Source organism: Cheilinus undulatus, linkage group 15, assembly GCF_018320785.1.
Source record: "Cheilinus undulatus linkage group 15, ASM1832078v1, whole genome shotgun sequence".
Lineage (NCBI taxonomy): Eukaryota > Metazoa > Chordata > Actinopteri > Labriformes > Labridae > Cheilinus > Cheilinus undulatus.
In genome coordinates, this window is record NC_054879.1 from 27,498,409 (window position 1) to 27,516,003 (window position 17,595).

At 38.7% G+C, this 17,595-nt stretch overlaps 1 protein-coding gene across 1 annotated transcript; it reads left to right on the forward strand.

Moving 5' to 3' along the window:
- The first annotated feature begins 2,017 nt into the window (after window positions 1-2,017).
- Window positions 2,018-7,884, forward strand: hsd3b1 (hydroxy-delta-5-steroid dehydrogenase, 3 beta- and steroid delta-isomerase 1). The gene is made up of 3 exons (XM_041807912.1): window positions 2,018-2,295; window positions 2,613-2,777; window positions 7,015-7,884. Exons 1-3 carry the CDS (start codon window positions 2,145-2,147, stop codon window positions 7,848-7,850), a joined length of 1,152 nt encoding a protein of 383 aa, XP_041663846.1. The 5' UTR covers window positions 2,018-2,144; the 3' UTR covers window positions 7,851-7,884.
- Window positions 7,885-17,595: the final 9,711 nt, after the last annotated feature.

Here is a 17,595-nt window from a genome sequence, read left to right on the forward strand (position 1 = left end):
TGTTGATGCTAAAAGCTCAAAATTAAAGCAAATCATCTACATAGAAAAGAACTTAAATAAAGATAAAGTTAAACACAGGACAAACTGGGCACACAGTTATTGTGGATGCTTATGTATATTATAATGCTGGTCATAGAGTCCATCTGAAAGTAAAGGGCTAATGAGAAAAAACCTAGCAAAACTCAGAGTTTCCACCACAAAGCTTCATAAACCAATGCACCATTAAAAGAGAAAACCATGGCCAACTGTAATTCATCACAGTTTGAAGAAAAAACACCAAGCAGACAGACATCACCTTGAAACTTTAAATCTTGTTTTATTAGGCTGATGTGGCCTTATTCCTTCTCTGGGATTGGAAAGTCTTAAGTATAATTAATGTCCTGATCTACTCATCTTTCCTTTTCATTGAACGTTTAAAAGTGTTCCCTTGAATTTCTAAAAAAAGCAGCAAAAGGATAGTGACTTCGATGTATCCTTTGTCTCTTTTGTAAGGTAATGGCTGGCCTTAATCAAGGGGGAAGACTTGAGTGTGTGCAACCCTCATCCTCTAATAAAGGTCTGTGTTTAGTGGAAATGGTGTTCAATGACAACCAGCTAGAATATAAAAGGTCTCAAATTAAACATTTTATTACAAGCCTTAAAGGACATTTACTAGTGTTTAAAAATGACCCTGAATGAGCATTTATAAAGCTACACTTCCGCAAAGGAGTTCAGTTTATCCAGAAGTAGGCCAACATTTTATCAACTCATAAATATTTTAGTTTAGTACTTTGGACTTACTATACTTATCAAAACTTAGAGAAACTCAACATTTACTGTCATTGTTCCTGCATCTACAATTGCAAGTTAAAGGTCACATATTATGCAAAATACAATTTTTCAGGCATTTCTAGCAAAATTATGTGACCCTGGCCTGTCCACAATCCCCCAAAGAATCAGAAAAATCCCCACTTTTTGTTTTAAATTTATTAACAACATCTAGAAGTGCCACCCACTTCTCTGAGATGGACTGACCTAAAGTGAAAAATATGTCTGTTGAGTCCACGGACCATCCAGATTGTTATCGATCCATCAAAAGCTAGCATCTAGGATGGTGTTTGGGTGTATTAGTGCCCATGACATGGGTAACTTACACATCTGTGACGGCATCATTAATACTCAGAGATGCATGCAGGTTTTGGAGCAACAAATTCCAGAGGATGTGTTTTTCAGTGACGCCCCTGCTTAATTTAAGTGAGACTGTGCCAATCCAGATCCTGAGTAGCCACAACAGCATGGCTTCATGATGAAACAGTAAGGGTACTAGTCTGGCCTGTATGTAGTCCATACCTTTCTCCCTCCTACTCTTACAGTGTTAGAAGAAAAGGTGATGCAGCACAGTGGTAAACATGCTCCTGTCCCAACTTTTATGGAACATGTTGCAGGTATCAGCTTCAAAATGTGTGTATATTTCCAAATAATACATTTTGACAGTTTTGACATTAAATACCTCCTTCCTATCCCTTTCAAAGGTTTCCTGTTTTTATCCACAATTTACTAACTTTTTGGAACTGGGGTTTGTATTCAGAAACACCTTTTTATTTAAAACACCTTTTTTAAGCATACTGTACATAGCTCAAATTTTGTCTGAGTGGTATTTTTAGTAAATTTGTGATCATTGCAGTGCATTTTGTTCACAATGACCCTCATGACAGATGCCAGTACAGGACTTTTACTTGTAGTTAAGAGCTGTTTTCTTGAATCTTTAATTTTGCTTTAATAAACCTCCTGTCTTTTCCACTTCACCTCTCTTCTGTCAGCCCTTTCTCTTTTCTCCCTTTTATCCTTTATTATATAACTCATTTGCAGCATCGTCCTTGGCACATAAAACCTCCTCCAGCCCCTTATTTTGTCTATCTCACAAAAACGCCTCATTCCTCCCTGAAGCACCAAAGCCCATCCCCTTTTTCCTTGTGACTTTGAGTAAATTACTCTTTATTTCTGGTTTAGTTTTCCTCATTACTCATGAAGTCCTGAGGCAAGCTGCTCCCGTTGTCTTGCGTACAGAACCAGAAACAAGCTTGGTTCATTCTCACTTTGAGCTCCCTAACAGCTCTGTTAGAGGTGAATTTCTGTGTGTCATATAAACCAAGAAGTAACCTGCAATGTCTCTGAGAGGTGATGTTTGTGTTGTGACCGGAGCTGGTGGGTTTCTGGGGAAGAGGCTGGTGAGGCTGCTGCTGGAAGAAGAGAAACTTTCTGAGCTCCGACTGCTGGACAAGGAAATCAAACCACAACTTTTACAGACCCTGGAAGGTAAAACCCACCAACCTGTCTGATTTGTTCTGTTTTTTCTCTGCAAAGAACATGAAATATTAAATGTGTTAAAAAAAAAAAAAAAAACTCAGAAATGTGTCTCCAAAATGTTTATGCATTAATCTGAGCACTTTAAAGCACTTACATCTACGGAAGCCTAAAGCAAACAAGCACTTAACTCACATTATCTGAGACAATTTCATTTTGTGTGAATGGAGTAAAAATACTTCATGCAATGTTGTTTTATGTGTTAAATAAACATGAAGCCTTTAAATGGTTATTTTATGAGAGTTTAGCAGAGTTTTGTTGTCTGCCAGACTGTCGAGGAGACACAAAGTTGAGTGTTTTCGAGGGTGACATCAGAGACGGTGATTTCCTGAAGAGAAGCTGCCGAGGTGCTACGATGGTTTTCCACACCGCCTCCATCATCGATGTGACAGACTCTGTGGAGTACAGTGAGATGTTCAGTGTCAATGTCAGAGGTAAGACTGTTTTTATGATATTCTTTTTAAATTTTAAACAGATTTAGAGCCAGACCACACAAATACATGATGCCTTTGAACCAAAACATCAAAACAAACTTTCATGTACGGTGCTTAACAAATTTATTAGACCACCTGTCATATTTGTCTCAGAGACCATCCAGCATCATGAAGTGCTTTAATGCAGACTCTTTGATTTTCAGTGAGCACTCCACGTTTTACCATTTTGAACAGGAATGAGGAATTTCAAACTGAATTCACCTTTTTATACCCAAATTTGAGCCGGCTCACTGGGCTTCTCTGAGAAGTCAGAAATTAATCAAGCATAACATTCAACCACTAAAACTCATTTTTCTGTTCAGGAATGCAAGTAAATAACTATGATTTGACATATTAATCAAGAAATAATAATGTGCTTTACTATTTTTTTTTCAGTTTTTTTGTAAATCAGTAAATTTTAAAATTCATGGATAACAAAAATAATTATATTTTAGCATAAAGAATATTATTTTGGTTAAAGAAATTCCACATATTGGTGTATTAACCGTTGCAGAAACATAAAAAATGATTTTTGTTTTACCAATTTTTAACAATACTGTTAATTTAGGGCAGCTGTGGCATAAACCTTACTTTGGGTGGTGGTCTAATAAATTAATAAAAATATTATTTTAATTATAGATCCTCTACATATTAGCGTATTAACCATTGCAGAAACATAAAAAATGATTTTGGTAATTACCAATGCTGTTAATTTAGGGCAGCTGTGGCATAAACCTTACTTTGGGTGGTGGTCTAATAAACTTGTTAAGCACTGTATGTCTGAGACATAAAGCGTTTTTGCTTTTTTTTATATGAAAATGTTACAACATTTTATGTTTTCATGAAGTTGATCTCCCTTCACCCATTTGGCAAATTTTATATTAAAGATTTTTCATTCCTCCCTTTAAGTATCTGATAAATCAGGAAAAGCTGGACTACTTCAAAGTAAAATCTTAAAGACACTGTAAAGTGAAATCCAAGGTTTTTGTCTTACACTTTAGATATGTTGGAATATGTTTGCTGTAGACATGTGAAAACATTGAGATCTACATGTGACTGAATTCTGGATTGAGACCATTAGAGGTTTTGGTTTAATGTGGGCGGGGCCAATATGTGGACTTATGATGTCATGAGCCCACAGTAGAGAATGACCCTGCCCCTCTAATTCTACAATATAAAACCACAGAGCAGTTCACCACAGTTCAGTCTGTTGTTAGCTGATGTCACTGCCTTTGTTGAAAGTTAAAAGTCAGTTAAATGCTGTTTTTTGTTCATTATGAGGTATTTTGTCCAAATCTATCAGCCACAGTGGTCTATGGATCATTGAAAGTATCATAATAAAGATTTGAGCCAGAAAACGGACTTTGTCTCTTCTTCTAAGGTCAACAGAAGGTCAAGAGACAAGCTAATAGCATGAGTGTTCTCTTCTAGTCAGATTGTAGCATTTCTTTTCTTTGAGAGGATTGTGTTTCTCCTGAGTGGGCGTGGCTTCAGCTCATTCTACAGACACGCCCACACCATCCTGGAGCAGATTTTATTGCCTCATTTTTCATGATTTTGAAGCTTAATTTTATAAACTTAGAGATGTTTTAGTTGACTGAAATTTGACCTGGTAGTTCATAACATAGTGACCTGTCATACAACAAACTTTACAGGGTCTTTAATCCATAATATTGCTTATCAATGAGTCTTTATTTACAAGCTCTACATGTAGAATCTGTACACGCAGTCTGTTAATTTCTATGTAAATATACAATATGATATGATTTCTTATGGTGCTATACTTTTACTTTTAAAATTTGTTGCAATATATGGTACGATATAATATGTCAGGAAATTGTATGTTAAAGTATAATATGATATAAAAACAATCCAATACGATACAATTTGTTATGATATTGTTCGAATTTTTTCCTCAGTGACAGGCAGAAATCATCAGAATCAAGTCATCAAACAGCCTGTTATGACTCACCTTATGGATGAACACAGGTTGTGTCAGTGAGCTGAGATGCAAAGGCAATAAAAGTCTCTTGTCACCTTAAAAATCGCTGTGTCCATGTAGCACAGGCCATTTAATCCCCTGAGCTGCATGTAGGTGAGTAGATAGGAAGAGCGACATTGCTGGCATCCTAAAAAGGAATTTTTAAAGCATCCATGGTGGCAGGATGGACTTTTTGCCAGGTTAAAATGTCAACAATCCTCATCTAGGTCATGACCCGTGTGGTTACTATGGTAGCTTCTTCTTCTGTCTCCTCCTTGGCGAGTACTCAAACCATCTATGAGCATACAAATAGTCAGTCAGTTTTGTAAAATAAGAGAATTCAATGACTTAGGCCAATATATGAACAGGCCTTTGTGACTTAAGCAATTTTGAACATGACTTAAGCCATATAATTTCTGGAATAAGTGACTTAGGAAAAGCAGTACTTCTTTTTTCCCACTACTTTGGTAGACCATGGGGAAGGGTAGGACACAAACATTAGAAAATGTTAGTGGAGCACACAGAGACTCAGGAGACAGAGACTGCTGCTCCATCTCTTTAATGACTGTCTGGTTGTCATTTTCATTGGATGGTTCCTGATCAGAGTCAGAATAGCCACGACCACCTCTGACCAATAAGGAAAAATATTTTAACCATCTGAGGCATATCTGGTGCCAAATCATACTGGTGAGTTCTGTGCTCTCTGTCATTAGTAATCTCTGCTGTCTACAGCTGAGAGGCAGAAGAGCTACAGATGCATACAGATGTGTTTTTATGGATTTACCCACAGAAGAAAAATATCAGGGATTCTGACTGATGAAAACAAAAATGCAGCTTGACTTTAAGTCACAGTTTAAGTCACCAAAGTTCCACCAAAGTTAGAAGGTTCTATACCCCATTCGTACGAAATAAGAATTGCCTAGGGACCTCTGGTTATTTGTAATAATCGTGGAGGACGCCTGTGCTTTTAATCCCGTACGAAATTGGCCATGTCTGTAATTTGCGGATTAAAATTTCCAGAGCAAATTATTGTCATATTTCAGTTAAAAAAAGTCCATTGGTAATACTAATCAGGTAAGAATCAGCATCTCTGTTATTTAGGGGGTACATTTTTTTTTTTTTTTACAGTCAGCAGTTTTCTCTGCCCCTTTTAATGATTGTAAAAATAATAGAGGCCGTGTAGGAGATTTAACAAAGTTTTGACACATATAGGCTATTCTCTTTAGTTAAAAATAACAGAAGAAGTTCATATTTAACATCAATCAGGGATGCTCGTCTTTCTTCTTCTCTGTCTGATCAGCTGCAGATACACACAGGTGACATATGTGACTTTAATGGGAAATGGAAGTTAGGGGAGATATTTCAGTAGTTTATCAGTCATGGACAGCTTTCTACGGATCTAAAATACGTATAATTTTATATATATATATATATATACAGAAATGGGAAAACACTTTTTTGTTGTCTATTATGTCTATTATAAACTCTGGTGAACAGTCTGTATTGGACACATTAAGGAAACATCTGCTGAATACAATGTGCACAACCCTGCATTTTTGAATGAACTTTATAAATAAAAATCCCCTGTGTATTTTCATTGCTGCAGCCATGCAGCACCTTCATGTTTTCCTCCAGAAATGTCTGTAAATTTGAGTACATTACAGACTACAGTTATCCTGTGTGAATGCACCAAACACTGACGTCTGGAGTCATTCACAAATTTCATAGCATTTTTAGTTTTAGTTGATTAAATTAACAATGATATGGTCCCAAATGTGTCATACTTTTGAAAAACATTCATTGCAGCCACAGACTCTGGAGCCTCTCCACTCTTTGCTTATTGGTAAAATTGCTGTCTTTTTGAAACGGCTGCCATCTTGTAAAGCCTATAAAATGACTTAAGTCAAACTCTTGACTTAGGCCATTATACAAAATGGGTAGGATGTTGGTGATTTTCCAAGAGGTGGCCAGCATCATGAAGAGCTGATTGAGGCAAAAAAATAACTTAAAAATGACTTAGGCCATTATTTTAGGTGACGATATGCAAGTGGGCGCGGATCGATGTTGCTAGTGTGAAAGCAAGCCAGCAGGGGGGAGGGCAGAGGAATCACACTGCAGCGCAGTTCGAAACTACCAGGCTTAATGTGAAAGCACCTTAAAAGTTCCACCTGGCCTCCTATTGTCTTTTATGATCAGATACACATCTTTTCTTTGCAGGGACTTGTCTGCTCCTGGAGGCTTGTATTCAAGAGAATGTGTTGTTCTTCATCTACACTAGCAGCATCGAGGTGACGGGGCCAAACTCGAAGGGTGAACCCATAATGAACGGCACGGAGAATACCATTTACGAGTGCACGCTGAAGTTTGCCTACAGTAAGACCAAAAAAGAGGCAGAGGAGAGAACCCTGCAGGCCCACGACGAGGTGCTCCCAAACGGACACCGAATGTCCACTCTCGCCCTCAGACCGATGTACATCTATGGAGAGGGCTGCCGCTTCCTGCTGGGCCACATGAATGATGGGATACAGAACAATAACATCCTGTATCGTATGTCTTGCCCTGATGCTTTAGTGAATCCTGTCTATGTGGGGAACGTGGCAGTGGGTCATCTCCAAGCCGCTCGCAGCCTCAGAGATCCTCAAAAAAGAGATATTGTTGGAGGAAAGTTTTACTACATTTCAGATGACACACCACACATTTCTTACTCAGACTTTAACCACGCCGTGATGGCTCCTCTAGGCTTCAGCATTCAGGAGAAAATCATGGTGCCGCTCCGCCTCTTCTACTTCCTCTGCTTCTTAATGGAGATAGTGTGCATGATCCTTCAGCCTTTTGTGCAAGTTGTCCCACCGCTGAGCCGACAGCTCCTCACTATGCTGAACACCTCATTCAACTTCTCCTATCAGAAGGCTCAGAGGGACCTGGGATACAGCCCCCGGTTCACCTGGCAGGAAGCTCGCAAACGAACCATTGAATGGCTCGCTTCACAGCTGCCACAGGAGAGGGAGAAAATCAGAGCAAATAATCAGAAAAAGACCTTCATACCATTTTAAAACTGCAGTATTAAAGTATTAAGTGATAATGGGATATGCTTTGTTGCCTTGTTTTTCATTAATGAACATCAGTCGATTAGTGCTGTAAGATCTTTTGGGTAGTATAAGATGTATTTTGACATTTAAGTGAACATTCGAAAGGGATGGTTTGATGAAAACGGGTTATTTAGCATATACACAAACATTTGAATGACCAAACAAGTTTGCTTTGCTCGTTCAGCCATTCACACATCTGTATATGAATTAACAGATACAGGTAGTTTATCAGTTTTTAATCCGTCCATAAAAAGTGCAGTTCCTTACGTTGGATCTGAAGGGGGATGATCAGTATATTTACAGATATACAGCAACATTTAATGCCATAGACACAGAAACAGCCCATTCATAGCAGGGCTGAAATAGAAGGGGTTTTTTTACATATAAAATCTAATACTGGAGTGTTTTTTCTGCAACAAACTTCACAGGCATGTTTTGGGGATCTCGGAGGCCAATAGGAACTTGTCTTAAAAGGGTCAAATATGTCTCCTTTAAGATGCTTGTCCCTGCTGAGCGCGGTCTCTGGAAACATCCCGGGTTTTAGCTGTAACTTAAAAGAAAAAACGTAGTTAATTATATGTCGCATCTTTGATTGTGACTTCACAGAGGCTAGCAGTCTTTTCTTTTTACACTGCACACTTTTCTTTCTTTTGTCAAACTGATCTGCTGTCAGAAAATCCAGAAAATGTTTGCTGTTTTTCTCTGTAAATGGCTGCATTTTGATGAGCAAACAAAAGCTTAACTCAAGTATTTCCTGTAGGTAGTCTAATGCCCCTTCAAAATAAAAGTCAACTTGCACTTTGCTTGTTAAATACTTTAAATGGGAGGCTGTCACAGGAAATATTTCTTCTTAATTAGCAAATCCAATAGAAAAAGTCCCCAGTTTTAATTTCAGAAATCTGGTCACCTTGCTGTACCAGCATTTCCTAATAAATTCATTAGAAACCCATTAAAAAAAAAAATAGTATTGAGTCAAAAAATGAATTGTACTAGTAGTAAGGCTCAGGTAGAAATTAAAAAAACTGGTAAATGTTGCTGTAGTATAAAAAATTGTCTTATGGTTATAATACTGAGCAATTTCCTTATATTTTCATCAAAAAACCTTAAAAAACTTTTACATTTATTCACACATTTGAGGCTCAATCATCAAATTTGTCGTGCTAAGTGACATGAATATTTTTGTATATAGAATCTAAATACTGTTGAGTTTTCTTATTTGACTCATTTTGTCAACAATATTTATCATAATTTAGATGCAGCATTTCACTTTTTTAAGTCATTTTATTTTCTTTTTATTTCCGCATGTTTTAAAAGTTAGTCATGGTCCCCAAAGCATTCATTTTAGATTTTTTTTTAGAACAGTCAGATATCTGTCATAAGGCATGTGATTCTAAACTCATGATGTTTTCTGTGTAAAACCCTGAAAATGCTCCATTTCTTGTTTTTTAGTTTCACACTTTAATTATTGCAAACGGGCTAACAGACTTCACATGACTATGTGATATTATCATCAACTATGTGGGTTACATGTCTCTAAAGTTTACTTTGGTTGGTTAGTTGGCTGGCAGGTATCTTCACATTCAATAATGTGCAAAGCTTGTATGTTAAAAAAAAAAAAAAAGTTATTTCCACCATCAAATTTATGGATAGGAATTTATTAGATGTCATTGATACTAAGATACTAGACTACATTCATCTTATTCCTAGCCTCCATGATACTTTCTGTGAAGTGTGGGCACAACTTCTGGTCCTTTCTATCTAAACGGGACTTTGTATAAAAGGAGATGCTGATCCTTATTATTAGGGTGATTCTGAGAATAAAATATGTAAACTTCATCTGTTACACCTCAAAAAAGACTAAATCATTATTTCTTCATCCTCTGCTGGAGAGTACAAAACGAAGAAATTACCTCAGATAACCTAGATAAGCATATTTTGCAAACTTTATTTTCTTCCTTTCAGAAGGGTTAGGGACATGAGGGACATGACCTTCAGTTAAAATGTAGAGCTCAGTCAGAGCTTTATCATTGAATCTCCACCTCTCAACACTTTCTGATCTGTGATGCAGGAATATTCTATTTTAATTTCAGTAGAGTCTTTCTCCGTGCAAGTTTTAAGGCTACAATGCAAGATCTAGTTGCTGGCGTGGACTAAACTAAAATATCTGGAGGGCTTTGTGTTAAAATTTCTCCATAAAAGAGATGAAAGAACACCGCTTCAGCCCATACCAGTTTCCTAAACCTCTTAACATTGGCACATAGTTCTGAGTCATTATCCAAACTGGTATTAGCGTCATCCTCCATTGTTGAATTTAACTCCATCCAATGATCCAGATCTTGGAAATGTTTCTTCCTTCCCTGCTCTCCTTCTATGTGTTTTCCTGTGGTCTGGTTGGCTTGCCCCCACATTGGATGATGTGATGGTCTGCTGCTGTCCTCCCTGTTGCTCCCCACAGTCTCTGCAGCTTTTCTGGGCACCCCGACGGACATAGCAGTCTCCAATTACCCAAACTGTGTTCATGAGAGGAAACTGATCCACTTTAGCAGGGGCCTCATCAAAGATGGCTGGTTGGTTGTTTGTTTGTTTGTTTGTTTTTGTCTTTTTCATCCACGTATCTCATTTTGTTTTTGTGACTTGTCTTGTTACATCCCCTGCTTTCTCATAAGACCCTGAGTCCATCTTCTTCCCCTACATAGATCCAAATAGATCCAATTTGGTCTGTGGTAGCGAGGTCTTCTTCAAAGCTGATGGCTTGACTTTTGCATTTTCTCTCAGCGGCCGTGGTAATGGTCCCCTGTCTTCTTAGAGATTTTTTTGCTGTCTCCTGTGATTGTAGTCCTTGTTCTTCTGTGGGGTGACCCAGTCCACAGCAGGAAGACCCCACTTACAAGTTCTCTCTTTGCTCCTTGTAGGTAGGATGTACCTTCACTTGGCCTGGTGTTATTCTCAGCTGCAAGATGCTTGATAAAGTTAAACAACTCAAGCCAACTACCTGCCTTTTAGATCCCATCCCAGCATCCCTTTTTAAAAACTCTTATGATTTTTTTAAACATGATATTCTTACCATTTTAAATTATTCTCTTCAGATAGGTATATTCCCCTCTGCTTTAAAGACTTTTAAGAATTTTAGAAAAGAGTGTTTTAAACCAGTTAAATGATGAACGAATGTATTTTTCTTTAAATTGTATTTTGTGTACATGGTATTTTGTGTGCATTGCATTGTATGAAAAGTGCTATATAAGTAAAGATTGATTGACTGATTGACTGATTGATTGATTTGCTTACTTAGACTGAATATGCTTGAACAGATCCACTAACAAATCAGCCCTATCAGCCAAGGTTTTTACTTGAAATGGATGACCTGGCCTCTTATTGATTTCTTTCAGGTCTGGCATTTCAGAGGAAAAACTGCCAGTATTACAACTTCAGTTGCTGTGTATTCAGCTGAAAAAGTCCTGGCAGATGACATTTTATTTGCTCTGTAAACTTGAGCTTACAGGATCCAGGGTAAAGAACAGACCATAGAGACCACATATCTGCGGCCATGCTGAAGGGCAAGCCTAGAATGATCTCAGGGGCCCTGTAAAACCTGGACTGAATGTTAGCACCACACCTTATCTTAGAGGTATCTGATGCAATACCAAAGTTGATTACTTTTACCCTGAGAGGTTGCCTAACATGGCCCACCAGAATGATATATTTTGGTTTTGGTTTCACTCACCTCAACTTCTGATGACCGCCACATGAATGTGATTTAACAAGCAGCACAGTGTGCAGTGTCCACTAATAACACATTTAACTCCATTCAGTGTAAGGTAATCTGCACTATAACCAGCATCTGTTAGGTTAAGTATTAGTGAATACTTGGTTACATCAAGCTGGACAAACTGCACCCACCTTAGACAGAGAATTAAAAAAAAAAAAACCTAAATCTGATGTCTCCTCCAAAACGATATGAGAATAAAGACTCTCTGTTCTTAAATGATTATTATGCACAAACTTATGGCTTTTCTTCACCATTTTCTGAAGTATATGTACTCTCCTGTTCTAGGGTTTCATGTTTTCAGGTACATTATAGTAAGTGTATCTGGCCCAAGGTCCCATCAAGAACTTAATGTAGTTAATTTGTATTTCTGCATCAAATGAGCTGTGTTACATGAGTTTTTTATTATGTTATTAAAAGAAAAATACAAAAGGCTCTGTTTTCAGTATATTTTTTCATCTTAATCACACTGAACTGCAGCAAAACAGGGATGTCAAGCTCATTTTGTGTCGGGGGCCAGATGTGCTCCATTGAGACGTCCTGCAGGCCTGACAATTTTTTATCAACATCTATACGACCAAAGCTGATATAAAAGCTGCTGTAATGTTTCTAAAAAGAAATGACCCAATATTAGATGGAGCTTCCATTTAATGAGTGCTGCATGTTTGCACACTAAAGGGTGAATTAGCTACTTTAGAAAGAGAATTTACCTGCAAGTAAACTGAGCAGGTCAGGCAAAAATATGCTGTCCTTGTAACATGACAATTTTTATAGATTTTAACGTTTTTATGACCCTCTGATGATAAATTTACAAGACTGAAATATTCATTAGGCCTATAAATATGCATTCAACATGACTGTTTGTGGATTTATGTTCCAGGCAAATTCTTGAGGCCCCCCTTATGGACGAGGCCCCAGGCAATTGCCTACCTTTGCCTAATGGTAAAACCGCCTATGACCACACATCTAAAATATTCACTCTTCCACATGTTCACATTTTCTATGTTTATTTTGTGTACCTTTACCTACAATTTCTTCATTGCTATGAGCATGTTACACACCTTTTTTTGTGTAAACAGAGTTGTTCATTCATGTCTTAGGGCCTACTGAGGGAGCCAACATGATTTTAACAGTGATGCTCACAATGTTTGTCACAGTTGCAACTTTGAGAGATACAAAACTGCACAAAAACAGTCTCAAGAATATAATAAAATCCCTGTCTATAATGCGTCTGTTCTGGAATGGAATTGGAATTGGAATGGAACAGACCCCTGTGATATCATAAAGGAGGGGTATCTGAGCCCTGATTGGGCAGGAACTGTTCACTGTGTTCCAGTGTTCCATTCCATCCAATCACAGAAAGGCATATAAGGCCTGAGATATGCTCTGGCTTCATTAATACATCAGTCATCCAGTTATACTGCACGCACAGCGAGTCGTTCGTTTACTGAACTTTTCAAAACTTGTTTGAAATTTTCCACATCGAAATGGAGAAGAAATTTCAGAGAAGGTCCACAAAGCCTAAGAGAAGAAACATGGAGGCAGGCTGCACATCTGAGTCAGTCCTGCAGGACCAGCTTTCACAGCTGATGAAAGAAAATGCTTTCCTCCATGAACAACTTCAGGAAAGTCAGCGTTTACATCACCACAATAGCTGTGTAAACTCATCTCTGCAGAAGGAAAACGCAGAGCTGAAGTCTCAGTTGAAGACGGCTCGCTCAGACCTTTCCCAGGCCAGGGACAGAGTTGCTGTTTTGGAGCATAAAATTCAGTCTGGAGGAACGGACACCCAGGAGCTGATTCTGCAGCTGCAGACGGCTCATGAGGATCTAGAGAGACAGACAGTGAAGCTCCAGTCCCAGGAAGACACTGGGGAGGTTGAGCCAGAGCAGGCTCAAAAGATTCATACTTTAAAAACGGGCATCCAAAACCTGAGTGTGAAGCTGCATCAGGAACAGGTAGCTTTACTGAAGAAGGCGTTGAAGACTGAATGCTGCCCCGGGAAGGAAGAAAGCACCAGCCAGGGGTTCCAGCGCAGTCAAGCTAAAGAGATAGAAAATATCAACCTTCACCTGCAAACCGTCCAGCTGGATCTCCTTAATCAGGCCCTAACTTTGAAGTCTCCAGCAAAGGTGAAAGCCCCAAAAGAATATCAGTGGATCAGAAACCAGCAGGACCAAGAGCAGCAAGCTGATGAGCCGGAGCCAAAGGAGAAAGGCCCAAATGTATATCAGCAGGTCAGAAACCAGCAGGACCAGGAGCAGCAAACTGATGAGCTGGAGTCCAAGGAGGAGCTAGAACAGGCAAGGGCCTCCTTTGTGGTGCAGCTCGATCAGCTACAGCAAGAAAACACAACGCTAAAAGCTGCACAAAGGAAAGCAGAGGAGAAGCTTGAAGAACAGCAGAGACTGTGGCAGGAGGAGAGACGCTCCCTCCATGACACTCTGCAGATGCTCCACAAACGCCACGAGGAGAAAAAGAATGAGTGGATTGCAAAAGAGAGAGAGATGACCCGAAGGATGGATGAGCTGGAGACAAAGATAGAGGAAATGCAGGAGGAGAAGGCTCGAAATAAGAGAAGCTGGTTTAAAAGGCTGTTCACATGCTCCAGTTCTTAATGAAACCAGCGTCAGCAACTCAAAGTTTAGAGAACAACTTGTGGCCTTAGTCAGGATGAACCTGATGGAGGTCACAAGCAAAAAGGAATCAGGTCTAGAAAAATGCATTTTGGCTTGTGGCCTTAGTTGGGAAAACCCTGATGGACACCAAAAAGCAGAAAGGAATCTGTCCAGAAAAATGCATTTTGGCTTGTGGCCTCAGTTGAGAAGACCCTGATGGAGGCCTAAACCTGAAATGGTCTGGAAGTTGTTCTCTAAACTACAAGTGTTTCTGGAGCTTCTCGTCTCCTTTGATTCAAAAATAAAGATTCAAACTTGACTATAATGTATGTCTTGTTTCAAAACCTACAGGTATTTCTTAAGTCAATAAAGGTGTTTTTGATTGATCCCCCCAGGGAGGATGTGCAATCTTCTGCAATAAAATGGTGACCAAAATGATTGAAAATAAATCTAAACACTGCATGCATACTGTATGTCCTCAAGTTGGAGGTTTTGATTTATCAAAATGTAGCCCATTTTGAAATACTTATTAGTTAAGACTCCATCCATAGTGGTGTAAAGCCTGGCACTCATAAAGATAACCTGGTAAATAAAATGGCCCCACTGATGCTGTCTCCTGTAGGTAAAACCCAGAAGTGCCTCACTTCAAAAACACCAAACTATTTCTTTAATTGTTTACTCATGGCAACATTTGGGATGTTGCTAAACTGACTTTGGATGTAAAGGTTTTCTTTCCAAACAGTGTCAGAGTCAGATTGCTCTTTGCAAAAAAAAAAAAAAATCTGTATGATTGTATACATAAATATTTCACTGATACATTGTTGCTTCATATCAAGATATATGGGTATATGTCAAAACAGTTCAACTTTTTAACACTGCCATGTGTTTTCAGTGTTTTCACACATCTAAAGCAGCCATATTCCATCATATCTACTATGTCAAGACACTTTCTTTGGATTTCACTTTACAGGGTCTTTAATTAGGCCATTGTGTTTCGGTTTATAGCCTTTATCAGGATGACCCTGATGGAGGTCTAAACCTGAAAATGTCTAAAAGTTGTTCTCTAAACTACAAGTGTTGCTGGAGCTTCTTATTTCCTTCAAATCAACAATAAAGATTCTGCCTTAAACAATGCCAAATGTACAGAAGACTATTAGGGCCACTGAAAATAACATTTGAGATGATTTTTTTTTTCACTTGTGAGAAAAAAGTCAGAGTTTTGAGATTCTAAGACTAATTTTGTGTTTTTCATTTATGAAAATTTAGAAACAGACATGGATAATATGAGTGATAAATGTATGCTGTGACACTTGTAATACTTTCTGTTTGTAGTTTCATTTTTCTACCACTTGATTCAGTGTATAAGCATGGTTTAAAAAGTTTAAAAATGCCACACTACAAAACTTGTTAAACTATGCGGATAGAACTTTTCCATTTACAGCCACTACACTGAGCTGGTAATAACCACAGGAGCAACTTTCACAGAAATCACTGGAGGCTAATGCCACTACTATAGCCAAGGACCTCATAGACCCGCAAAAAGCAGTGGAAGGGACATTGTCTAAAATGCACCAGTACCAGGTATAATCCATTGACAGTGTGAAGGAGATTGCCTCTAATTTTTAGTACTTAAAAAATCAGAAAAAATAAACAGGACATTGCCCAATATTTGGTATCTAGGAATTGCATTTTTGTTGCTGTGCTATCAGAATTGGTGTCAATAACATTTAGTATTTTCTAGAATCATAGCTAACTTGAAAATACTGATCTTGGGAAAACCCTATTTCAACTTTCCTTATATAATCATCATACAGTAATAAACTCCACTTGGTTGAATGCCTTCACATGTTTGTAACAAAAAATGTAGGAAGGATATCAATTTTCCCTGCAAAAAGCTTTGGCCTAATGGATGGTAATGCACGGTGTCTTAAAGCATCACTCTGTTTGATTGTTCATATATGTACCTGTTAATCTCAGCAAGAAAGTTGATTTGTCGAATTTATTCAAAATAGTAAAGAATGCTAACAAAGTCTTAACACTTTAAAATGAAGACGTAAGCTTCATATGTTTTTTTGTTAATATACTTCTTCTCTGAGTATTTTTGTCTTTCCCACCGTCTTCAGACAGCTGTGTGAGAACGACAGTCTGTCCCTGCTGGACAAAACGCTGGACAACCAGTTCGACACAGCAGGCATCCGCAGCCAGGGCAGCGTGCACTCAGTTGGCAGAGGCGACCAGCAACAGAGAGGTGTGGCCATGCCCAGCCTGGAGCCCTTCAGCCCAGGTCAGGTGTTCAATCACAGCAACACACAGCAGGTCTTGGTGCTTCCTGCCACCGACCACATCATGGAGGTCAACGCTACATGACCTTGGTGGGGAAACCAAACGCCCCTTTCTTAACAGACTGAACCCAGAACCTGGATGGACTCTACTGAGCTTTTATTCCGGGGAGAATCGGGTCCATGAGTCCATGTGGAAGACCGGACTCCTCCCTAAGCATGAATCGTTCACATCACTGGAGACATTACGGACTAGCACAATGAAGAGCCGATGACATCAAGAGGGACCCAACTGCAGTCAAGATGGCCGACATGGGCGTCGCTATACATCCAATCCATGCCGGAAGTCCCAAGCAGAAGTTTCTTCTTCGTGTTGGACTCAGCTGCCAGTGTTTGTCAGTTTTTTCACGCCAAGGATGACCCTTGGTGCTGGATCTCAAATATATCACCTTCCCCACTTCCTTACCCTGAACCTAACCACTCAGGTTTTAATGCATAAGCCTAACCTTAGACGTACGGACTTCGGTTGAGACCTCCGATATGGACTGGATGTATGTCGGCCATCTTGTCTGCATCAAGGTACTCTTGATGACATCTGCAGATAAGATTTAAATAAAGAGTTTTCTTTGCCATATGTCATACATAGCTCATTGGATGGATTTATAGTTATAAATACTTAAATAAATAAATATATAGATAAATATGTATATATGGACTGATTGATCAGATCGAGGCGTGCTCCTGTGAGCTGAAGAGAAACAGTCCTGATTGTCCCATGATGCACCAAAGCCCCACATGTGTGTACACCTCAATCACATACTCAAGTCCTGTCACCATGACTGAGTGCGAGTCCTACTGTACATGCTGCTGTGAGCCTCTCATGTCCTCAGAACTTTTATATTCGTAGATGTTTAGCTGTGATGCTTACATTTGAGAGTGAAGATAAACCACTGCTTTTATAAAGAAATTATAAATCACAAAGTCAAAACCAGACGGACTAAAAAGCTCCAACATATCTATAATTCTCACAGACTTTTCTGTTCTTTTGT